General features: G+C 35.4%; 1 protein-coding gene across 1 annotated transcript in view; it reads left to right on the forward strand.

Moving 5' to 3' along the window:
• The first annotated feature begins 5,099 nt into the window (after nucleotides 1-5,099).
• Nucleotides 5,100-26,337, forward strand: part of LOC128547639 (proton myo-inositol cotransporter-like) — a 74,072-nt gene continuing 52,834 nt past the window's right edge. Inside the window, exon 1 of the mRNA XM_053520681.1 lies at nucleotides 5,100-5,592. Coding sequence (XP_053376656.1) covers nucleotides 5,145-5,592 — 448 coding nt within the window. The 5' untranslated portion in view covers nucleotides 5,100-5,144. The remainder of the gene's footprint in view (nucleotides 5,593-26,337) is intronic.

The raw sequence follows: 26,337 nt of genomic DNA on the forward strand, positions 1-26,337 counted from the left end.
GAATGCCATTTGCTCTGTGCTGATTGTTCATTTGCTGAACGCTTTTTGCTCTGTGCTGATTGCTTATTTGCTTAATGCTATTTGCTCTGTGCTGATTGTTCATTTGCTGCACGCTATTTGCTCTGTGCTGATTGCTTATTTGCTAAATGCTATTTGCTCTGTGCTGATTTCTCATTTGCTAAATGCTATTTGCTCTGTGCTGAATTCTCATTTGCTTAACGCTGTTTGCACGGTGCTGATAGTGCATTTGTTAAATGCTATTTGCTCTGTGCTGATAGCTCATTTGTTAAATGCTACTTGCTCTGTGCTGATTGCTTATTTGCTAAATGCTATTTGCTCTGTGCTGATTGCTTATTTGCTAAATGCCATTTGCTCTGTGCTGATTGTTCATTTGCTGAACGCTATTTGCTCTGTGCTGTTTGCTTATTTGCTAAACGCTATTTGCTCTGTGCTGATTGTTCATTTGCTAAATGCTATTTGCTCTGTGCTGATTGCTTATTTGCTAAATGCTATTTGCTCTGTGCTGACTGCTCATTTGTTAGACGCTGCTGTTTGCTTATTTGCTAAACGCTATTTGCTCTGTGCTGATTGTTCATTTGCTAAATGCTATTTGCTCTGTGCTGATTGCTTATTTGCTAAATGCTATTTGCTCTGTGCTGATTGCTCATTTGTTAGACGCTATTTGCTCTGTGCTGATTGTTCATTTGCTAAACGCTATTTGCTCTGTGCTGATTGCTCATTTGTTTAACGCTATTTGTTCTGTGCTGTTTGCTAATTTGCTAAACGCTATTTGCTCTGTGCTTCGTTTGCTAAATACTATTTGCTCTGTGCTTATTTCTCATTTGCTAAATGCTATTTGCTGTGTGCTGATTTCTCATTTGCTTAACGCTGTTTGCTCTGTGCTGATTGCTCATTTGCTTAATGCTTTTTGCACGGTGCTGATAGCTCATTTGTTAAATGCTATTTGCTCTGTGCTGATTGCTTATTTGCTAAATGCTACTTGCTCTGTGCTGATTGCTTATTTGCTAAATGCTATTTGCTCTGTGCTGATTGTTAATTTACTATTTGAATGTCACTATTTGCCGATTGCGTGTTTTGCTTAACGGTATTTGTCAATAGCTAATTGCCGTTTGTTTTTTTGCTACACAGTTATTTGTGTATTAATACTTTTTAGTACCACATTTTTTTTCACAGAGCATACGTGACAAAAACAAAAATAAATGCAAAGACAGTTGTCAGGTACTCGAATAATTCAGCATCTGGAACTGGTATTCTGTCTGTCGGTGACCGCTAGTAAGTGTTACGACAGTATATTTCCTTTTGAATGGTGTATGTCGGTAACTCCAAGGAAATGTCCCTAGTTTTAAAAGCTATTCATATTATCATGTTGCAAACCTTCGATTCAGGATCATGTATTTATTAGATATTGTAAAAGCGGAGTTTACTTACGTAACGAAGTCTTGAAATGGCATCAATGATTATGAGCTAGTGTTTTGTTTTGTTTTGTTTTTTTCAAATGATTAGAATCTATAGACAGATTGAGATCTGTATATCATTCCACACATCGAAATTTCATTTGAGGATTATAGAAGAATGTAACGGCTATTTTATAGCAAACGTCTATACAAAGGGATTTTTCAACACGTGCGAGCACCAAACACGTATTGAAATCAAAGCATTTTATTCATACGAAGAAAAAGGCACCTTCCAATGAAAAACAAAAGAATATCAAATACAGTAGACAGGCTGAGATTACAAATACAAATACATTTATATAGTGCAAAAAGTATAAAAGTATTCTTTTGCGGTTTATAATAACCTTAAAATATATTTAACTGAATTTTATTTTAAAAAATAGCTCTAATTAATTATTTTAAGAAAAAATGATCACAAATATCAAATACAACTTATTTGCAGTATCTGCATATCACTAGTTATATTCCAAAAAAGGCTTTGTCATAATATAACAATTACAAATTATGCAGTCACTTTAAAATTCTAACAGTGTGACATTATTGTCTAACAGTGTGACATTATTGTCCTGATTTTTATTATTCAATCAAACCTTTGCTTCAGTTAGGTTTTGCAGACTTAATCTTATGAAAACTGTATTTATTATACATTATTGAAGTATGCAATAATTTAAAATCCTGCGTGTACGCGTGCATTTACATATAAAATCACAACCTTTCCACTTTATAGATTTCAATGAAGATTTTTTTTTTTCATTTATGAAAATCAAAGGTAAGTGGCACTCGTTCTTATTTTAATTTGCGTGTGTTGAAAACTAAAATTAATCGAAACCCAAAGCTAAAGAACTCGGGATAAAATAAATTCAAAAATCGACTAGTTAACATTTTTAAAGTCTGAACGAAATCTTCTCAGAATTTGGTAAAGTTAATGCCTTTGGTATAAACTTACTGGCAAATGATACAAAAGTAATGTTTCAAAAGACGTTACAGCATAGCATATACTGTATAATTTCTTTTCTGGTTTGAGAAACAAAAGATAATAGGTAAGGGTAGATTTCTCGGAAGCACAGAGCACTAAAACACAGCCTCATAGCCACGCATTTGCAAAGTAGGCCCACAACAAAAAGAAGCTGTAACGGAAGAATATTACAGACGAGTTGCTTCAAAAATCCAACAAGTACATTTAAATTTAATGCAAAATATAGATAGAGGGGAGGGGGGGGGGGGGGGTAAGGGGTAGAAAGGGGGGGGGGAAGGAGGTTGAAGGGGAAAGTAGAATGTGTTTTCTCGGCTGATAAAGTATGTGTTCTGTTTCAATACTTTGCACGGACTCTACGTGCGAAAAAAAGATCAGTTAAAGACCCTCCACAACCTACTGACCTACTTTTTTCCCCACATGAATTTCGTGAAGGTCATTCTGATAATACTGGTATAATACTATAAATACAGCAATATTACAACAACTTTTCACAACAACTTCATCTGCAAACTTATTCTGATCTATACTGATTTTTTTCGCAAAGTACTGATACAGAGCAAAATCCACGAGAGCCGAATACATGATTCCAGATCTAGCTACTCTTTTATTATGTACCTCTACCTTTTTGTTTGTTGTTTTGTTATAGAGTGAAATCTTAAATGTTTGTCGATGTTAGAAGTTTTTGTGTACTATTTATATAACTGTGTCAGGTCATGCATATTAAATGAATGTAGTCCGGCAACATACAATACAAAAGGTACAATACGGATTCTTTTTCTGTTAATATTTACTTGCGAAATACAAGCTGTTATTTTACATAATTTATGCAGGTGTATAATAAAAAAAATATGATAGTTACATTGTGGCGCGTCTTTAACTGATCTCGACAGATAGTAAAAAGTAGGTCGCGCCTGGTTGTGATTACCATTTGACTGAACAGATTATCAGAGTTTGTCCTCCACTGATAAATAGCTTAAACACTCAGTCTGTACTTGAAAATACTGTATTTATAGGTCTGTTATGAACCATTCCTTCTATAAATCGCCAGATCATAGTCTGTGCTACTGACAGGTCTATATACGGGAAACTGAGCCACTTAAGAACTACGAAGCCATTTCTTGCAAACAAATGGCAGCATCTCTCAAATATTATTATTTAAGTTATTAGATACATGTTAATATCACATTTCGGGCAAAAGTACCAGAGAAGCTATTTTGATGTTTTCGGAAACTTAATGTGATAAATTGTCCAAAATGGCCCAGTTACCCAACATAGTTATGGTATCTGAGCCACCTTTATCATATGCACTAAGTCGAAGAATAATAAACTAATACATTCATTTGGACTTAAATATAATTTGTCGCAAATCTTACTAACGGGCACGGCCCATGTATATTTCCGCGCATGCGCATATGTGCATTTTCTCATTTTGCGTAGGACTGCGTCATCTTCTTTCAAAGTGTATACATTTTGTTCAAAATAGTACTTAATTTTTTTGTGATGATATCCCAGTGTGTGTCTATGTCGTATTATATAAACTGTTCATATTTTTAAGACTGCATCCAAATATCGTTCACTCCGTTTAAACGTTGTGTGCAAATTTGGTGAAAATCAAACAAGGCAGTCTGAAAGACAGCTGTTTTCCCCGCCGCTGTTATGGAGAGTATTAAAATGGACCGGTTGATGGTAATAGGTGGAAGCATTAAACATTTTAGGTGTGACCTTGACCTTGAGCAGGCATGGGTGAATTTTAAGTTCTGCACCTCGTCTTGATAAGGGGAATATTACGTCTAAGTCATATTAAAATCCTTCAAGGGGTTTAGGAGATACAGAGCGGACATAAAATGGAAGACTCAAACCTTTGACCTTGAGGCGTGACCTTGACATTGAGTCAATATGACTGACTTATAAGTTCTGCACATCGTCTTGATGAAATGATAATTTTACTCAAGTTTCATGAAAATCCTTCAAGGGGTTTAGGAGATGCAGAGCGGACACGAAATGGAAGGCTCAAACCTTTGACCTTGAGTTGTGACCTTGGCCCGACATGACAGACTCATAAGTTGTGCACGTCGTCTTGATTTTGTGATCATTTGACCCAAATTTCATGAAAATGCTTTAAAGGGTTTATCGTTTAGGCGATTTTTATTTAAAGTCGATGATAGGCCTACATACAGCAATGACTTTCCGTAAAAATTCAATTAATCGCATGAGGAGAATACGTCGATTAAAGAAGAAAATATGAAAATTGATTTAGAACTGGTTCCTTGTGATAATACAGCTACATTTATGAAATGCAATATGATATGATAGTTCGTTTTATATGTCGTAGGAGGCCTACTCTAAACAAGTAAAATATAGCAACTGTGCACGTTATAAAATCAGTCAGAAAATGATAGCAGCAACTGACAATAAGAAAATCGCAAACCGCATGCAATAAGCATTTATACCTTGCATGTCTCAAATAGCAATCAGAAGATAGTTTATTAGCTAATAAAGAGCTAGATCTATAACAACTGGCATACATGTCCCGACCGGCATTCCATAATATTTGCACAATTTCAGTATTGAGGATTTACGCCCCCTGTCGGATGAATCTTCTCATTGGAAATCGATTAAATTCTCAGTTGACAGTTGGCGCGTAAACATTCAACATGTGATTTTTGTACTCTCACAAGATCACTGGTAAAAACATGGAACGAGCACACAAACTTAAAGGTGCACATGGCCGTCCGAGGCCTAAAAAATTATATGATGATTCAGATGACGAAAGACTGGATTTGAAAATTGACAGCATTAGGGAAAGGTCAAAAACACCATGTTTTGTTTACGTTTTGACGTTTTTTGCTGCCCTCGGTGGATTTTTATTTGGATACGATACAAGTGTAGTTTCAGGGGCTATGATTTTATTAAGGAATGAATTTGGATTGACATCACTGTGGCAGGAGATGATTGTTTCCGTAACTGTAGGGGCCGCGGCGCTGTTTGCGATTGTAGGGGGCGGATTGAATGACAGGATGGGACGCCGAGGAGTAATCTTAATTTCGTGTCTTGTTTTTACCACAGCAGCAGTTCTGATGGGCATTGCTGTAGACAAGTACATGTTACTGTCAGGACGAGTTCTTGCTGGAGCTGCTATAGGTTTGTAGTAAACTGTATTTTTAGAGTGGTAGTATTTCAGTACCTCAGTCCCTACCAAGGACCTAGTGAAACCAATCCGACGTATACAGTTTGTTTTATATTGTGACGGTCAATTTTCTGTAGCGGGGGCTGCAAAAGTCAGAAATTAAAAAGCAGCCACTCAGCGACAGTAAGCTTGTCTAACCAAGGACCTTGTGATCGGAAGTCAGACAAGGCTAAACTGAACAGCAACATTGTCTGAAGTGGCTTATATGCACAACAGCCATTACAGTGTCTATTGAGGCTGTTTCATTACATGGAGTTCATTTCAGATGCTAGATTTTCTAATATATTGAAGTTTATGAATTATTGATCATATCGACATCATATGATAAATCCCGTCTTCCGGTATTTCCGTATATGGGGTCAGGGGGGCTGGCGAGATTAACCGATATAAAGACCATACACTATTAGCGATTATCTTTTCCAGAAGATAAGGATTTAGGAAAGTTCTGCTTTCTCACAATGAAAATATTATTTTACGACCTCGGCAACAAAATTTTTGGCAAAAATAATTTGTCAACCTTGAAAAATGCGAATAATTTCACACCTTCAGTATCGAGCCACGGAAGTGGCTGTGTAGAATAAAAGATAAAATTTCAAAAATAAAGTAAACTTTGAGGATATTTTTGCTACATCTTAATTACAACAATGTTTTTATAATATTCTGCAATATATTCTGCAATACTTTTTTATTCATTTTCTTTGTTTAAACCTTGAAAAAAGATAATCTTAAACACTACCGCTATACAGCGTACGTAATGGCCGACTGATCCATCACATTAATTGTCTCGGGCTCAAATCGTTTTGAACGTAACTTCTTTAGTATGGCAGTCAGATATTGTATCAAAATGCATATATTCAATTTAAAAAAAAATGTTTAGCTTTTCAAATAAGTAGTGTAGATATAAAAAATAATTTCTGTCGTATTGTAACCCCAATTTTCCCTGTTTGTATATTAATTGGCTGTGAATTGATTGAAAGAAAGAATCTGAAAAAACAGACCTTCCCAACTCAAAATTTCTTGGTCAATCAAAGCACACAAATAACACTTTTAAGAGTGGCCATATTGGGATCATTTTTTTCCGTCTGTTATCATTTTTGACTGAAATGAACCTCTACCACAAAAACTTAAACTAGCCTGATCTGTTAAAAAATTATTCCAATGGGATTCGAGCAATGTCGAAGCATTTGTGTGCCCAACTCCGTTTGGTCTCTTTGGTCAAGTGATTTATTACTTTCCCCCCACCTCTACCGTTTGGAGTTTCACTAGGGGCACAAAGTTGCTCATGTGTCGAAGCCATCTAACTGGGTTTCAGAAGATATGTTGTTCAACTTGGGTGCCCTTTTTGTCTTAAATATTCCTCATCCTCTGCCATTAAATGGGCATGCCTTCAGATTAATGTAGAACAATCAAAATTAAAAATAAGACACTCATCCCTTAGTAATTACAAATACAAAATAAAAACAAAGTGATTCAGTGAGTTTTAGCAAGAATTTATTTGCAAAACCATTCATGTAGTCTTTAAAACAAATAGAAAAGCTATCTACTGCATTAGTCACAGTGTAAATGTTTAAGTTCTGTGTTAATCTTAAAGAAATGTTAACTTCATGTTTAATCATAACTGCAAAAAAAAAAAATATACCCGCTCGCTCCATGTAAAAGCTACCTGCCTCTGAAAAAATCAAAATTGAGAAAGAAAAAAAATTTCGCTCGCTCGCTCCCATTTTTTTGAAAATTTTCCGAACTATTAATCAATTTGGTATGGCCTTATCACAAAGCATTCTGTAAATAAACACAAGTTTTGCAGTTTTTTTCGAGCCAAGTCTGTTTCTGAGTTTTGTCTGAATAATACCAAAATTTGAAAACACCCTTATTGACTAACACAGTGTAACATTTCAGTGTTTGAACTTTCAGACTGTCAATTTTGGCAGTAACCACAGTGCCATCTTTTTTTAATCATCCACAGTAACATTAAAACATTTCTATACAGGGTCCTTAGATTTTATGGTTATATGATAGAAATGACAATGTGATCTAAACTGATTTTCATGAGTAAATTGACCAGTTTTAAATTGTTCACACTTCTAACTTTAATCCCCTAATCTTGCTCAGTAATTGCTCAATCATCATCCTAATAATATCTATTCAATAGATTTTTATAGATATATAGATATATAGATATTATAGCACTTATTATGTCACTGCTATCTTTATATGGGCTGTTGGTCAACTAAAGTGCTGAAGTATGTATTGAAGTTTGAATTGAAATATTATATTGCCCAGTATTGACCACTATTGCCCAGTAAAACCCGGGTTTTCCCAGTATTACTCACTGGGCTGGGCAATATGCTTAAAACCCGGGTTTTTGCCAACCCTGCGAGCAGACGCCCCAGCACCAAAAAGATAATCCCCCAATTAACTTATTGATTTTTTACACATGGCGATTCTGCTATTTGACAATGTCCCTGGTAACGCTCTATCCCTTTCCGCCGTTTCGCCTCTCCAATTTTGCATGAGCGTAGAAAGTTGATGAGAAAATCTGGACATTTTTAAAATATTTGAAACACCGTCTTGCCATTTCTAGCCTAATTATTTGGGCAGCAACTGCCACCCCAGTCGCAACGCCTCTGCAAAGATTTCATTTTTTCTATTTTTTCAGTATGATCAAATGTTCTTGTTGACTCTGATAATAAAATGTGTTCAACCCATTTGCAAAATACTGCAGACTAATTTTCAAATAATTAGATTTGATCGTGTAATATTTAATCGGTGAACCAACAGGTTTTGTTTTTAGCTCACCTGTCACAAAGTGACAAGGTGAGCTTTTGTGATCGTGAGGTGTCCGTCGTCCGTCCGTGCGTCCGTCCGTGCGTGCGTCCGTCCGTCCGTAAACTTTTGCTTGTGACCACTCTAGAGGTCACATTTTTCATGGATCTTTATGAAAGTTGGTCAGAAATGTTCATCTTGATGATATCTAGGTCAAGTTCGAAACTGGGTCCCGTGCCGTCAAAAACTAGGTCAGTAGGTCTAAAAATAGAAAAACCTTGTGACCTCTCTAGAGGCCATATATTTCACAAGATCTTCATGAAAATTGGTCAGAATGTTCACCTTGATGATATCTAGGTCAAGTTCAAAACTGGGTCACGTTCCATCAAAACTAGGTCATAGGTCTAAAAATAGAAAAAACCTGTGACTCTCTAGAGGCCATATATTTCACAAGATCTTCATGAAATTGGTCAGAATGTTCACCTTGTAATATCTAGGTCAAGTTCGAAACTGGGTCACTGCCATCAAAAACTAGGGCAATAGGTTTAAATAATAGAAAAACCTTGTGACCTCTCTAAAGGCCATATTTTTCATGGATCTGTATAAAGTTGGTCCCGAATTTCATCTTGATGATATCTAGGTCAAGTTCGAAACTGGTCACGTGCGGTCAAAACTAGGTCAGTAGGGCTAAAAAAAGAAAACCTTGTGACCTCTCTAGAGGCCTATATTCATGAGTTCATGAAAAATTGGTCAGAATGTTCACTTGATGATTCTAGGGCAAATTCAAAGTGGGGCACGTGCCGTCAAAAAATAGGGCAGTAGGTCAAAAAATAGAAAAACCTTTTTGAAATCTCTAGAGGGCCCTATTTTTATGGGGACTGTATGAAAGTTGTCAGAATGTTCATCTTGATGTATCTAGGTCAATTGAAAGCAAATGCTTTGCTCTTTCATTTGTGTACAAAGTGTTTATTTGCAATACCTTTGCTAACTAAATGAGCTAAGTGTTTGTTTGCAGATGCTTTGCTGTCTGCTAATTTAATAAAGTATTTGTTTGCAAAACCTTTGCAGTCTGTAATTTATCTAAGTGTTTATTTGCAAACCCTTTGCTTCACTGTGCTACGTTTTGCAGACTGTTTGCAAAAGCCTGATGCAAATACTTTGCAATCACTTGGAATATAGTTTCTGAGAAAACAAATATTTAAAATATATTCTGCAAATACATGACAAAGGGTTAAATGTGTATGGGATAATACAAGGTAGAAAAATCACTGTTGGTCAAATTTTTCTGGGTTTTATAGAATGTTACAGTTTAGTTGGATATGTTACCGCTGTGGGATGCTATTTCTGGATGTGTTACAGATTTAGGATGATACTTTTTGGAATACATTTTGACAATATACAATACCAGGATAGTAAATAAAATTTAGATATCATGAATTATGCGAGATTTTTTTATAAGATGTAACAAATATATTATACCAAGTGCATTTTTTTTCTAATTTCGAAATTCTATATCAGCATCTATATATAATAAAATGATATAAACATTTTCAATGGAAAACTAGTGTGTTCTATATGCAATGTATATAATACCATAATCACCAATTCGCATTGCATCGTCGTTGGCACTTTAATAGGCTGTTCTTTTATAAAAAAAAGTACCTGTTTATGCTACATGTACTATGCTAGCAAACGATGTGTCCTAGCTTCAGAACAGCTTGGCAATGCGTGTCTTTAACAACGATTTCAATTACTAATATGCTTAAAAGATTATATCCTCTCGGAATCGGTAATGGGGAACTTAAGAAATTAATTGGCTTTTCTAACGACAACTCGCACATGTGCAATAATTAAAACTTTATTTCAAATAACAAAAGATTCTTTTTTGTTAAACATGTATACGTGTTTACTTCTGGAACAACCATCGAATCATAGTCTTCTTGCAGGCGCGTAGCTGCCTATAAGCAGATATACATCTGCGCAATGAAGATCTGGCAATCATGCACAATCAAATAGGCTAATCTGAAGCACTGAATCTGTTTGGTCACAGTTAGGAGCCTATATCATTTAACAGAGGATTTGATACGCAATTCATAGTTAAAATGTATAATGTTTCAGGATTTTCATCTAAAATATATGCGTCTTTGTCTTTGTGTGTATGCCGGTGTCAAGGGCTTTTCAGGACTGTGCGCCATTAGAAGGCATATGTCTCAGAACTGTAATGCCCATCATCTGGCATTGTGTAAACGCGAGCATGAGCACATTAAATTCGGATTGTTCAAAAATTAGGAGTTACGTTATAACCATAGTAACTCGCTCTCTTCTTAGTTTTGAACAAAAGTAATCTATATGAATATAAATAAAGAAACACTTAGAACATTTTTCGATTTCACTCTGCGATATCTTTGGTGATTTATTTTGAGGTTATGAAAAAAATTAACAACCGATGTATTTAGAGATTGTTGAAACGATGGGTCAAATAGCATGAAAAGGGATAGGAGATTTGCTCTGCATAACTTGTATCATCAACTGTTCATCATATGTGATTTTTGACATATCACAACCTACATCTTCTCCCGTTTGGTGGAATATTTCTAATTTTTCTTTCCTGTGTTTTTAAACATCGTTACAGCAACGCCACTCTAGTACATGTCTGACTGCCTCCAATGACAAAATAAATGTTGTTTAGCAGTACGTATTTACATCTAACAAGAGAATCCTGAAGAAGGAAAAAAGTATCATCCTAAATCTGTAACACATTCAGAAGCAGCACCCCACAACTGTAACATATCCTGCTAAACTGAAACATTCTATAAATCCACAAAAAATTAGACCAACAGTAATTTTTCTACCTTGTATTATAAGTCCATGCCTGAAGACAGTTTTAATCAATGCAAATGAGCATGAAATACGGTTGGAATATATTTTAATCAATTTCTGTTAGATAATTTTCTATCAAAATTTCGAATTTTGTCATAAAACACTTGATTGGCATCAGTATACTGTCTTTCGCAGGTAAAGTCATGTCTCAACAGACGTGCATATCATTGATCTAGAAATACAATTTTTATTTTTGGAAAAAGAGATAAATGTTTACCACACCTTTGGCAAACATAACACCAACAGCGATTATTATCCTGCGAATGCTGTAACGTTATCCAGGAATACTGTAACAGTAGCATCCTAAATCTGTAATATGATATCCTCCACAACCGAGTCTCGTGTAACAGTTCCTCCCGTGTTTTTGATAATCGGCCAAAAAAACCGCTATATGAAAACAACTATAGGTCTTTATATATATACAAATTTTAATCCAAGTGTTTTGTTATAACATACTGTATATATAGTAAAATATTGTTTATACATTATTGACAGATATCAGTTCATTATGTTATACTGCAGTAGAGAAAATTAGGTGCCTTCCAGTAGGAATGGCAATACTTCATTCACTTGTTATTATTAAAAACCTTGTTCAGGTAAAGCTTGAGCACTTTTTCATTAAACTCGACTATGTGGAAGAGATTTGCATTAGGTGTAAAACCTGCCGAATATCTTGTCTTAATTATATAAATTACTCCTCAGGCAAAAAGAAAAAGAATGAAAAACAACAACAACAACAACAACAAACTGTTCAACTACTAGTGAGGACAATGAAAAATATACATGTAGCTTATAAACACATATTTTTTTTCTTTCAGAGATACATGTAAAACTTCGTATTGTTGTACCCCCCCGACAACAAAGTTGTAAGGGGGGGTATAATGTCTGTCCGTCTGTCCGTAGACGCAATCTTGTGCGCACCATCTCTCCTTATCCCCTTGACAGAATTTAATGAAACTTCCCACAAGTGATCAGTACCAACAGTAGTTGTGCATGGAGCATGTTAGGTTCTTTTAGAAAAAAAATTTGCAGAGTTATGGCCCTTATGGGACTTTGTTTTTTTGTTACTATACTATATACATAGACACAATCTTGTGCGCACCATCTCTCCTCATCCCCTTGACACAATTTTATGAAACTTCACACAAGTGATCAGTACCAACAGTAGTTGTGCATGGGGCATGTTAGGTTCTTTCAGAAAAATTTTTTGCAGAGTTATGGGACTTTGTTTTTTTGTTACTATACTATATACATAGACACAATTTTGTGTGCACCATCTCTCCTCATCCCCTTGACACAGTTTAATGAAACTTCACACAAGTGATCAGTAACAACAGTAGTTGTGCATGGGGCATGTTAGGTTCTTTCAGCGACAAAAATTGCATAGTTATGGGACTTTGTTTCTTGTTAACATACTATGTACATACAGTCTGCATATGCAGTCTTGTGCGTGCCTAATCTACCAAACCCTTGCACACAATTTAATGAAACTTCACACAAGTGATCAGTACAAACCCTAGTTGTGCATGGTGCATGTTACATTCTTTTAGATAAATATTCTGCATAGTTATGGGACTTTGTTTTTTGTTACTATACTGTATACATACAGTCTATATACATACAGTCTACATAATTATGCAATCTTGTGTGCATCAAATTGCAATGTACTGTGTCAGTGCATGTGGGGGGGTACATTCATCACCTTTAGTGATAGCTCTAGTTATTTTTCAGACAGGATTATCCTTTTAATTGTACAAGTTTCATTAATTTTTGTGAATGGGCTAGAATTTGCCACAGATGAGTAGGAAGGAATTCCATCAAGTGTATTATTGATTATTATTGACAGTATACTTGTTGCCTATGTTTATGGTCACATATCAAAAGGAACCATGAACTCACTACCAGCCTTCATGAAAAAAATATTTAAATGGACCATATGTGTGTATAAAAAGAATTTTTTTTCATGGTTCAATCTTTAAAATGTTTTGTTGAGTGATTGTTGATACTACTTTTTGTAATAAACTAAACAACATTATTAATGGTTTATGTCAAGAAGCCATAAGAAACTGAGTCATGCGCATTATTTTCCACAGATCCACGTAATGGGGGCAAGGGACAGTAAATTTGAAAATTCCACAAGTCTGCGCTGATACCAGTGCGAAAAAAATCATAAAAAATCCAGTTTTGATAAATTCAAGGCAAGTGTTAAGCAAATGTATTGCATAGACTTGGTACTTCATTATGTGACATTTTCAGCCTGCCGATTCTGTTGCTTCTGTGATAAAAATGAGTAAAACACAGGTTTCAGGACACTAAATTTTGAGACAAAATTGGTCCAAAATGCAGACCTTGCGTGACCTGTACCGTATTATCTACAAATGACTGACGTAAAACACATGCATATTTTTAAAGCATGTGGCCAGACAAAAATAATGGTGGGAAGAAGAGTGTCTCATAACCGTTTACTTTTTCCGCAATTTAGCTGAAGCTGGATGGATGGATGACCGTTTCCATTTCGTCTGACTTCCGTTACCTCAGGTAAGGTTTTAGACCTGGCCGTCTTCACGGAGCTAGGAAAATTGATTCAAGTACATATTTATTTTACACAATAATTGCTCGTACGCAGGAATCCTTAGTTCTATAAACATCATAAATAACCAGTTGAATATATATGCCTGTAAAGTACATCATTCTGTCTATTTTATTTAAAAAACGTACCCAGGCCAAATGCGAAACTGGCCCCTGCCACTTAACGTGTTCAATGTTTCTCCTACGCTTAATGCACATAAACAGCTATACTTGCTGCCCCAGCATTATCCCAGAAAATAATGAAAACATTTTTTTTTTCTATTTGTGAACCATGCATTTTTTCCCCTAAAGTAATATTTTCACAACATCTCCAGTTGCAACATTCCAGAAAATATTTTCACAGAATTTTCTGCATATTTCCCCCTGTTGTTGATTTATTTTGTATGTGTTTCACAGTGACAGCTTTCAAATCTTATGAGAAATCGCACAAAAGAGACTGTTTTTGTGCTATCACTAGAACCTGCTTTGTCTGTATTTTTAGCTTACCTGAGCACAAAGTGATCACCCTGTGTAGGTTGTCTGCCATCATTTGTCCTCAACATTTTTACTGTAAAGGTTTTAGAATTTACAATATTGGCCAGATCTTCATTAGACTTCAAAATGTTACTCTATCTTGGCCAAATCATAGAAACACTGTGTTTATTTTCTAGAAGCCACATTTTCTATCTGATCAGAATAATTGTCTGTTTTACATTAACTATAAATTTGTAACTGGGTAAAAAATTATTTGCAAGGTCAAATCATAAAAAATCTTTGTTAATGATCTACCTGATTTACTTAAAAGATGGTTGGAATATTTGTATATGAAATTTAGTTGAAATAATTTCAAAGAAATGTTCCTTCCTTGACCTTAAATCGAAGTAAAGAGCTCAGTCTCCTAGAGTTTCAGTTATGTCTATATTATATAGTATTTCTAATATGCATAATTATTTTTCAGTGGAAACTTTTGAAAATATTCTTGTCAGAAAACACCGGACCAATTTGAAAATAATTTCTTAGATGTCTTCCATGCCTGACCTACTACCAAAATTATTCAAGCAATATAACTCAGATGAGTTATCTAGGTCTAGCATCAGGTTCTCTTGTCTTTAATTGCACTTCCATTACTGCAGAAATTGATATATTTGGATGACATTTCTGTAGATTATCTTTAATTCAGCTGTTATGTCAAGTCTGTTCTATTGGACTGAAATTTTAGCTGTGATTCAGTATTTGCATTTAAATGGACATAACATCAGACAGTAACCTGTAATTTCAATTTTATAAAAGTCGGTAAAATAGTAGAAATTACAATTATTCAACAGGAATTATAAGTTTTAAGATGGTGAATTATGTGTAATCATTTTATGACAATTTTCATTTTAATTTCAAATTTTCTATATTCAAGGAACAAAAAGAAATAGTACATACAGTTAGATCCCTGTTTGAAATGTGTATTTAATCCCCTGCCGTGGCGGAGGGATTATAGGAATGGTCTGCGTCCATCCTTGCATCCGTCCATCCTTCCGTCTTTCCGTCCTTCCGTCCGTAACAAAATCGTGTCCGGTCCATATCTCCTAAACCCCTTGAAGGATTTTCATGAAACTTGGGTCTAATGATCACCTCATCAAGATCATGTGCAGAACCCATGAGTCAGCCTTGTCGGTTCAAGGTCAAGGTCACAACTCAAAGTCAAAGGTTTGAGCCTGCCATTTTGTGTCCGCTCTATATCTCCTAAACCCCTTGAAGGAATTTTATAAAACTTGGGTCAAATGGTCACCTCATCAAGACGATGTGCAGAACCCATGAGTCAGCCATGCCGGCTCAAGGTCAAGGTCACAACTCAAGGTCAAAGGTTTGAGCCTTCCATTTTGTGTCCGCTCTATATCTCTTAAACCCCTTGAAGGAATTTTATAAAACTTGGGTCAAATGATCACCTCATCAAGAAGATGTGCAGAGCCCATGAGTCAGTCATGCCGGCTCAAGGTCAAGGTCACAACTTAGGGTCAAAGGTTTGAACCTTCCATTTTGTGTCCGTTCTATATCTCCTAAACCCCTTGAAGGATTTTCATCAAACTTGGGTCAAACGATCACCTCATCAAGGCGATGTGCAGAACTTATGAGTCAGCCATGTTGGCTCAAGGTCAAGGTCACAACTGAAAATCAAATGATTACCTTATCAGAACGATGTGCAGAAATTATGAGTCAACCATGCCAGCTCAAGGTCAAGGTCACAACTAAGGGTCGAAGGTTTGAGCCTTCCATTTGGTGTCCACTCTGTATCTCCTTAACCCCTTGAAGGATTTTCATCAAACTTGGGTCAAATGATCACCTCATCAAGAACTCATGAGTCAGCCATGTCAGCTCAAGGTCAAGGTCACAACTGAAGTTCAAAGGTTTCAGCTCTGTATCTCCTAAACCCCTTGAAGGATTTTCATGAAACTTTGGTCAAATGATCACCTCATCAAGACGTTGTGCAGAATTTATGAGTCAGCCATGTCAATTCAAGGTCAAGGTCACAGCTAAAATCAAAGGTTTTACCCTTTCACTATCCATAGCAGTGGCGGGGGATTAAGCTGTCTTTCAGACTGCCTTGTTTAATGTTGTTATACTCCCCAGCATATAGCCATTGAACTGTCCATCTGTTTGTCAATTAGTCTGTTAGTCCGTCCGTCCATACGAATATCTATGTTACAGACAACACAAGAGTAAATTCAACTTTACAATTTTTCAGCATTATAAACAATTACATTGTATATTTGAATATTTCCCTGACTTTGCCATTTACTTATTGTAAAATACAGACATGATTTGTATTGCAGTATGTATTGCAATTAAAACCATAACATCCTTAAATACCACACATCCATAGGATGCATAGGACATCTTAAGATCAGTTCTATGCATGTTTTCACAGCTTTTGCACAAACTTTAATGTAAGTTTCTAACCTGTCAGTCCCTACAAATGAAAAGATTGTACAGTCTCATATTACCTTTTGTTGCTACAGGAATTGAAAGTTTTTCTAGTTATAAAGTATTTTGAAAATGAAAATGTCAGCAACTCCCCAAAAACCATAGCAATTAGTTAAATGTTTAAAATTCATTTTACCGGTATTATACTTTTTAGCTTGACTATTCATAGAATAGTAGAGCTATTGGACTCATCCATGCGTCGGCGTCCGCGTCCCAATTTGGTTAAGGTTTTGTATGTAAGCTGGTGTCTCAGTAACCGCTTGTGGGAATGGATTTAAACTTCACACACTTATTCACTGTGATAAACTGACTTGTACTGCACAGGTTCCATAACTCTATTTTGCTTTTTTACAAAATTATGCCCCTTTTTCGACTTAGAAATTCTTGGTTAAGGTTTTGTATGTAAGCTGGTATCTCAGTAACCACTTGTAGGAACGGATTGAAACTTCACACACTTATTCACTGTGATAATCTGACCTACATTGCACAGGTTCCATAACTCTATTTTGCTTTTTTACAAAATTATGTCCCCTTTTTCGACTTAGAAATTCTTGGTTAAGGTTTTGTATGTAAGCTGGTATCTCAGTAACCACTTGTGGGAATGGATTGAAACTTCACACACTTATTCACTGTGAAAAACTGACTTAAACTGCACAGGTTCCATAACTCTATTTTGCTTTTTTACAAAATTATGCCCCTTTTTCGACTTAGAAATTCTTGGTTAAGGTTTTGTATGTAAGCTGGTATCTCAGTAACCACTTGTGGGAAGAAATTGAAACTTCACACACTTATTTACTGTGATAAACTGACCTACATTGCACAGGTTCCATAACTCTATTTTGCTTTTTTACAAAATTATGTCCCCTTTTCGACTTAGAAATTCTTGGTTAAGGTTTTGTATGTAAGCTGGTATCTCAGTAACCACTTGTTGGAATGGATTGAAACTTCACACACTTATTCACAGTGATAAACTGACCTACATTGCAAAGATTCCATAATTCTATTTTGCTTTTTTACAAAATTATGTCCCCTTTTCGACTTAGAAATTCTTGGTTAAGGTTTTGTATGTAAGCTGGTATCTCAGTAACCACTTGTGGGAAGAAATTGAAACTTCACACACTTATTTACTGTGATAAACTGACCTACATTGCACAGGTTCCATAACTCTATTTTGTTTTTTAGCTCGACTATTCGAAGAATAAGTACAGCTATCCTACTCACCACGGCGTCGGTGTCGGCGTCGGCGTCACACCTTGGTTAAGTTTTTCGTACCAGTCCACATTTTGACAAAGTCTTTTGAGATAAAGCTTTGGAACTTTCAACACTTGTTTACCATCATCATGGCCAGTTATAGGCAAGAGCACATAACTCCATCAAGGATTTTGGCTGAATTATATGGCCCCTTTCGACTTAGAAATCATGGTTAAGTTTTTCATACCAGTTCATATTTTGACAAAGTCTTTTGAGATAAAGCTTTGAAACTTTCAACACTTGTTAACCATCACCATGTCCAGTAATAGGCAAGAGCACATAACTCCATCAAGGATTTCAGCTGAATTATGGCCCTTTTTGACTTAGAAATCTGGGTTAATATTTCATACCAGTTCATATTTTGACAAAGTCTTTTGAGATAAAGCTTTGAAACTTTCAACACCAGTTTACCATCACCATGTCCAGTTATAGGCAAGAGTACATAACTCCATCAAGGATTTTGGCTGAATTATGGCCCCTTTTGACTTAGAAATCTTGGTTAAGTTTTTCGTACCAGTTCATATTTTTTGTAAAGTGTTTGACATATGGCTTTGAAACTTTTATCACTTGTTTAGTATAATAGTCTCTATCTGTAGGAAAGAGAACATAACTCTGTCATCTATTTTGGCTGAATTATGGCCCTTTATGGACTTTAAATTGGTTCTGTTTTCCGTACAAGTCCATGTTTTGTCAAAACTATTTGACATATGGCTTTTAAACTTTGAACACTTGTTTATCATTATGATTTCCATCTGTAGGCAAGAGTACATAACTATTTTGACTGAATTATAGCCCTTTTTGGACTTTGAAATTGGCTCATATATTGCCATTTAGTGCAAGACTTATCGAAATCAAAGTAATACAGGAACATTGTTTGTCTAATCTATTTATTTCTTTTGTCTGAATATCCGTGGAAATATTTTAACCCCATTCTTCAATCAATTCTTCGAATAGTCGAGCGCGCTGTCATCAGACAGCTCTTGTTTATGAAATTATGCCCCCTTTTCGACTTAGAAATTCTTGGTAAAGGTTTTGTATGTAAGCTGATATCTCAGTACACACTAATGGGAATGAATTGAAACTTCACACACTTTTTCACTGTCATGATCTGACATGCACTGTATAGGTCCCATAACTCTACTTTGCATTTTTTCAAAATTATGCCCCTTTTTCGACTTAGCAGTTTTTGGTTAAGTTTTTGTATATAAGCTGGTATTTCATTATCCACTTATGGGAAAGGATTGAAACTTCACGCACTTGTTCACTTTATGAGCTGATAAGCACTGTGAAGGTTCCATAAACGTTTTTCCCATTTTTAGCCCACCATCATTAGATGGTGGGCTATTCAAATCACTCTGAGTCCGTGGTCCGTCCGTCCGTCCGTCCGTTAACAATTTCTCGTTATGGCATCTCCTCAGAATCTACCAGGGGGATTTTGACGAAACTTTGTCAGAATGATGTATTGGTACCCTAGTTGTGTCCCCCTGAAAATCAGACTGGTTCAACAATTTTTTAATAAGTTATGGCCCTTTGTTTATTTCTATAATTTACATAGATTTATATAGGGAAAAACTTTGAAAATCTTCTTGTCCAAAACCACAGAGCCTAAGGCTTTGATATTTGGAATGAAGCATCTTCTAGTGGTCCTCTACCAAGATGATTCAAATTATTTCCCTGGGGTCTAATATGGCCCCGCCCCGGGGGTCACATGGTTTATATAGACTTATATAGGGAAAAAATTTGAATAACCTCTTGTCCAAAACCACAGGGCCTAGGGCTTCAATATTTTGTATGTGACATCATCTAGTGGTCTTCTAATAAGATTGTTCAAATTATCCCCCTAGGGTCAAATATGGCCCCGCCCCGGGGGGTCACATGGTTTACATAGACTTATATAGGGAAAAACTTTGAAAATCTTCTTGTCCAAACCACAAAGCCTAAGGCTTTGATATTTGTAATGTATTCATCTAGTGGTTCTCTACCAAGTTTGTTCAAATTATTCCCCTAGGGTCAAAGATGGCCCCACTCTGTGGGTCACATGGTTCATATAGACTTATATAGGGAAAAGCTTTTAAAAACTTCTTGTCAATAACCTACAACATTCAAATTTGGACCACATGTATGGTTTTGAGTGGCAAGATGAACATTGACATGAGTTGACCTTGATTTTGACCTAGTGACCTACTTTCACATTTCTGTAGCTACAACCTTCAAATTTGGACCACATGCATAGTTTTGTGCACTGAAAAAAACTTTGACCTTGACATTGACCTAGTGACCTACTTTCACATTTTTGAAGGTACAGGCTTCAAATTTGGACCACATGCATAGTTTTGTGTTCCGAAATGAAATTTTGACCTTGATTTTGACCCAGTGACCTACTTTCACATTTCTCAAACTACAGCCTTCAAATTTGGACCACATGCATAGTTTCGTGTCCCGAAATGAAATTTGACTTTGATTTTGACCCAATGACCTACTTTCACATTTCTCAAGCTTCAGCCTTCAAATTTAGACCACATGCATGATTTTATGTACTGAAACAAACTTTGACCTTGACATTGATCTAGTGACCTACTTTCACATTTTTGAAGGTACAGGCTTCAAATTTGGACCACATGCATAGTTCTGTATTCCGAAATAAAATTTGACCTTGATTTTGACCTAGTGACCTACTTCCACATTTCTCAAGCTACAGCCTTCAGATTTTGACCACATGCATGGTTTTGTGTACCGAAACATACTTTGACCTTTACATTGACCTAGTGACCTACTTCCACATTTTTGAAGGTACAGGCTTCAAATTTGGACCACTTGCATAGTTTTGTATTCCGAAATAAAGTTTGACCTTGATTTTGACCTAGTGACCTACTTTCACATTCCTCAAGCTACAGCCTTCAAATTTGGACCACTTGCATAGTTTAGTGTACCGAAATGATCTTTGACCTTAAGATTGACCTAGTGACCTACTTTCACATTTCTCAAGCAACAGCCTTCAAATTTAGACCACTTGCATAGTTTTGTGTACTGAAATAAACTTTGACCTTTAGATTGACCTAGTGACCTACTTTCAGATTTCTCAAACTACAACCTTCAAACTTGATGCACATGCATAGTTTTGTGTACAAAGAACTTTGTATTTGAAATTGATCTGGTGACCTACTTTCACATTTCTCAAGCTACAGCTTTCGAATTTGGACCACATGCACAGTGTTGTGTACGGAAATGAAATTTGACCTTGAGCTAGTCAGTAAGTCTTGAAATTTGGAACACTCAAAAATGGCACATTAGTGGGCGCCAAGATCACTCTGTGATCTCTTGTTTATTTCTATAATTTACATAGATTTATATAGGGAAAAACTTTGAAAATCTTCTTGTCCAAAACCACAGAGCCTAGGGCTTTGATATTTAGTATGAAGCATCATCTAGTGGTCCTCTGCCAAGATGATTCAAACTATTTCCCTGGGGTCTAATATGGCCCCGCCCCGGGGGTCACATGGTTTATATAGACTTATATAGGGAAAAACTTTTAAAAACCTCTTATTCAAAACCACAGGGCCTAGGGCTTTGATATTTTGTATGTGACATCATCTAGTCTTCTACTAAGATTGTTCAAATTATCCCCGTAGAGTCAAATATGGCCCCGTCCTGGGGGTCACATGGTTAACATAAGACTTATATAGGGAAAAACTTTGAAAATCTTCTTGTCCAAACCACAAAGCCTAGGACTTTGGCATTTGTATTGTAGCATCATCTAGTGGTTCTCTACCAAGTTTGTTCAAATTATCCCCCTAGGGTCAAATATGGCCCAGCCCTGTGGGTCACATGGTTCATATAGACTTATATAGGGAAAAGCTTTTGAAATCTTCTTGTCAATAACCTACAACATTCAAATTTGGACCACATGTATGGTTTTGAGCGGCAAGATGAACCTTGACATGAGTTGACCTTGATTTTGACCTAATGACCTACTTTCACATTTCTGTAGCTACAGCCTTCAAATTTGGACCACATGCATAGTTTTGTGCACTGAAAAAAACTTTGACCTTGACATTGACCTAGTGACCTACTTTCACATTTTTGAAGGTACAGGCTTCAAATTTGGACCACATGCATAGTTTCGTGTTCCAAAATGAAATTTGACCTTGATTTTGACCTAGTGACCTACCTTCAAATTTGGACACATGCACAGTTTTGTGTACCGGAACAAACTTTGACCTTTACATTGACCTAGTGACCTACTTTCACATTTTTGAAGGTACAGGCTTCAAATTTGGACCACATGTATAGATCTCTGTTTCGAAATAAAATTTGACTATGATTTTGACCTAGTGACCTACTTTCACATTTCTCGAGCTACAGCCTTCAAATTTGGACCACTTGCATAGTTTTGTGTACCGAAATGATCTTTGACCTTAAAATTGACCTAGTGACCTACTTTCGCATTTCTGTAGCTGCAGGCTTCAAATTTATACCACATGCATAGGATTGTGTACCGAAACAAACTTTGACCTTGACATTGACCTAGTGACCTACTTTCACATTTTTGAAGGTACAGGCTTTTAATTTGGACCACATGCATAGATTTGTGTTCTGAAGTGTAATTTGACCTTGATTTTGACCTAGTGACCTACTTTCACATTTCTCAAGCTACAGCCTTCAAATTTGGACACTTGCATAGTTTTGTGTACCGAAATAAACTTTGACCTTAAGATTGACCTAGTGACCTACTTTCAAATTTCTCAAACTACAGCCTTCAAACTTGATGCACATGCATAGTTTTGTGTACAAAGAACTTTGTCCTTGAAATTGATCTAGTGACCTACTTTCACATTTCTCAAGCTACAGCTTTCGAATTTGGACCACATGCACAGTGTTGTGTATGGAAATGAAATTTGACCTTGAGCTAGTCAGTAAGTCTTGAAATTTGGAACACTCAAAAATGGCACACTGGTGGGTGCCAAGATCACTCTGTGATCTCTTGTTACAAAATTATGCCCCTTTTTCGACTTTTGTATTCATTCAATTGAAGGCTGTTGAATAGTCGAGCGTTGCTGTCCTCCGACAGCTCTTGTTTTAAGTTACTGTGAAGTTTTTTTATGGGCATGAAGTTTTCATGATTTTGACCAAAACAGTTTTTTCTCTGAGATCATACAGTCATGATAAGTTCAGACTCACAGAACTGGAAGTTTGGTATTTTTCAGCTGGAGATGGGGTCTCAAAACTTTTTTTACCGACAAAAATTTAGTGTGCAAAAACTAAGAAAGAAAATTCAACATGTTAAGGGTATTTTAAACTTGACTATTTGAAGAATAAGGAAAGCTATCCTATTCACCTAGGCATCCATGTTTGCATTTTGGCATCAGTGTCGGTGTTGACATCAATCCTTGGTTATTAGCCCGGCTTATAAATCCTAAAATATGGCCGAACCTTGCACATTTTAGTAGAGACTTAAGATAATACATTTCTTAAAGAACAATACCAGAAGATAAATTCTGGATATGGAACACTCGAATCAGTCAACCATGAAAGCCTGGGGAAACTGTTTTATGACGTCATCTTTAGGACTATTGAATTCGTAAAAATAATTTGATCATGTTCAGCAACGTTTAAAATGTTATCGCCTTTTTCGAAATTTCTAATAATCTGGTGACAAAACAATTGGGCTTTGTAGAGCTTCTCAAAGTTACATTATTTTAAGAAATATCAAAGAAAGGTTACTTTTGGAATAATTTGTATGAACAGGGATAAATTATCTAAAACGACGTATCACATTTCTTAAACTTTACATCCTGTTTTCAAACAACGAGAAAATTTTTATAAAATAGTGTTATAAAAAAGAGGAAACATGTGTTCATAATTAGATTATATAGTTTTAGAATTGTTTTGACTATAAATGCCTTTTCGGGTTATTTTAAACTTGTCCACACATACGGGAGAGATGCCTCATATTTTGCTCATTCTAAATGTTGTATATTTCTTTCTTGTGGATACGAACTAAACCTCGTGTTTATGTAATGATCAATTCATATGTAGATCTTAATTTGAATTAAATACTTTCCTATACTTTTGCAGCGATATATTACTTGATATAACATAATGAAGAACAATGTGGAGTGGTTAATTTCATGACTTTTTCGCAACAGAGCTAGGCTAAGGGATGGCATATAAAATACTAAGAAAAGCAAACCCTTTCTAACTGCTAGAAAGCAAGAAACGTATATAAAACTGAAAGAGGAAATATTCCCTTAAAGAATATTTGTAGGGATAGGTCAGAGAGATTTTATTAGTACCGCGATGTTGCATACAGCTGTAAACTGTATGACAACATGCACTTACCAAATCTTATAGCGTCATACTTAGACTTTTTCAAATACCGTTCAAATTACTACAAGCACATATTTTTACTCATTTAGAAAAATATATTGATAGTAAAATGTCAAAATTACAGCTAATTGAAACATGCAATATCAAATACTTTTATTCACATCAATGCCTCAACCCATTTAGAAGCGGCTGAATAAAAAACTTAAGATATTTAAGTATCTAGCTCAAATTTTATTGTTTATTGTAGTCATTTAAAACATTTGTTTAGAACTATAATTTTAAAAGTGGTATGTGAGATAATATTTTGACAAGAACTAATGCAAGTTGATCCCAATAAGGTAAAATATCCGGAAAGAAGGTGTGTGTTGTGTGTGTGTCTGGATGGGGTGTTGTGGGGGGGGGGGGGGGGAAGGGGGATACTCATCCGAATATACTTTTTAACTGATGAATAAAACTGAACATTTGCGCATGTTTGAAACGATTTATTCCCTTACTAAATTTCATTTTTGGAGTGTTTTTACCTGTCAGAGATACATTTTTCTATTATATAAATTAATATGGAAAAATATATGATTGCTTAATAATATTGTGGCGACTTTGATCTAACATATTTATATCAAATTGCATTTCACCAGTGAGATGATATACTGTGCTAGTCTGTCGTATGACTGTAGACAAAATATTTATAAATGTACTTTTACATATGTTTCTAAGTCAACAAAGTACATTAAAATTTGGACAGGCTACCTCATTAGTATATGTTAAAATTGCTTCTGCATTATACATGATAAACCTATGTACCATTACTATGACTTTACGAAAAGTTTGAACAATTGCGGTATGGTAAATGTGTATGTTACCGGATGTGACCAGTGGGAAAATTGCATTGTGACACCACATTAATACATTTGCTGTAGAGTTCCCAAGAAGTCTAACTCCCAAAATATGTAAACTTAACTTAAAATATTTCAAGTAGTAGTTATAAGATACACATCACCATCGTGGTTTACAAATTTATATTTTGGTATATTTAAAGCGCGTGTGAAGACTACCGCCGTCTGTAAGCTAAACACGTCCATATGTTTCATTCCCAGATGTGAACCACTAAACCACAGTCTATTTCTTAATGAAAGGGAGTGTAAGATGAACATAAGCATTTTTACACATCTTAGTTTTTTAAACGATTGCATTTGATGAAATGAAATGAAATAAATAGTTCTACCGAAGTTAATTGGCTTTCAAAAACGGGACTACAAATATCAGAACGTTTGGATGTACGATTGCTTACAGACGTCGCGTCGTCATTCTTTTGTGATTAAACTAGACATTAGTCATCAGACACTTTCATGATGTTGCATGCTAGTATAAATATATGCCCTAAGTTGAAATGTTTATCTATAAAAACAGTTAAAGTAATGCAAAACTGAATCAGTGTAAACAATGTTAAAGAAAGACAAATAAAAAATGTGCTTATATGATATAAATAGCAAATTAGCAATTTCCATTTTGGTATGTACTACATTGACGCGTCCGAAATACGCACTCCTTAACATTTAAAACACGAATATATTTAGCTGATTTTTATTTTTCACTAGAATTGTACTATGGCCATAGACCTTTAGGATAATAGGTCAATAACAACTTTGTAAGACGATAGGTCAATAACAACTCTGTAAGACTTTTTCATGCTTTGTGTGATTAAATTATGTTCTCATGTCAATTTTCTTTCAATTTAAAATATTCATTTGTCACATATAAATATAGTTTGGTTAACGCAAGAAATAAATCGCGACTTAGTACTGTTCATTTGAGTATATCTTTAATTACATTAGTTTGCAAAAATATAAAGAATGATACACACATCATGCCGTTACATCACGCTGTTAAAAATATCCCATTTTAATTAGATATATTAAAACATTTTGGTTCAATTACTG

This window comes from Mercenaria mercenaria, chromosome 13 (assembly GCF_021730395.1).
Source record: "Mercenaria mercenaria strain notata chromosome 13, MADL_Memer_1, whole genome shotgun sequence".
NCBI classification, from domain to species: domain Eukaryota; kingdom Metazoa; phylum Mollusca; class Bivalvia; order Venerida; family Veneridae; genus Mercenaria; species Mercenaria mercenaria.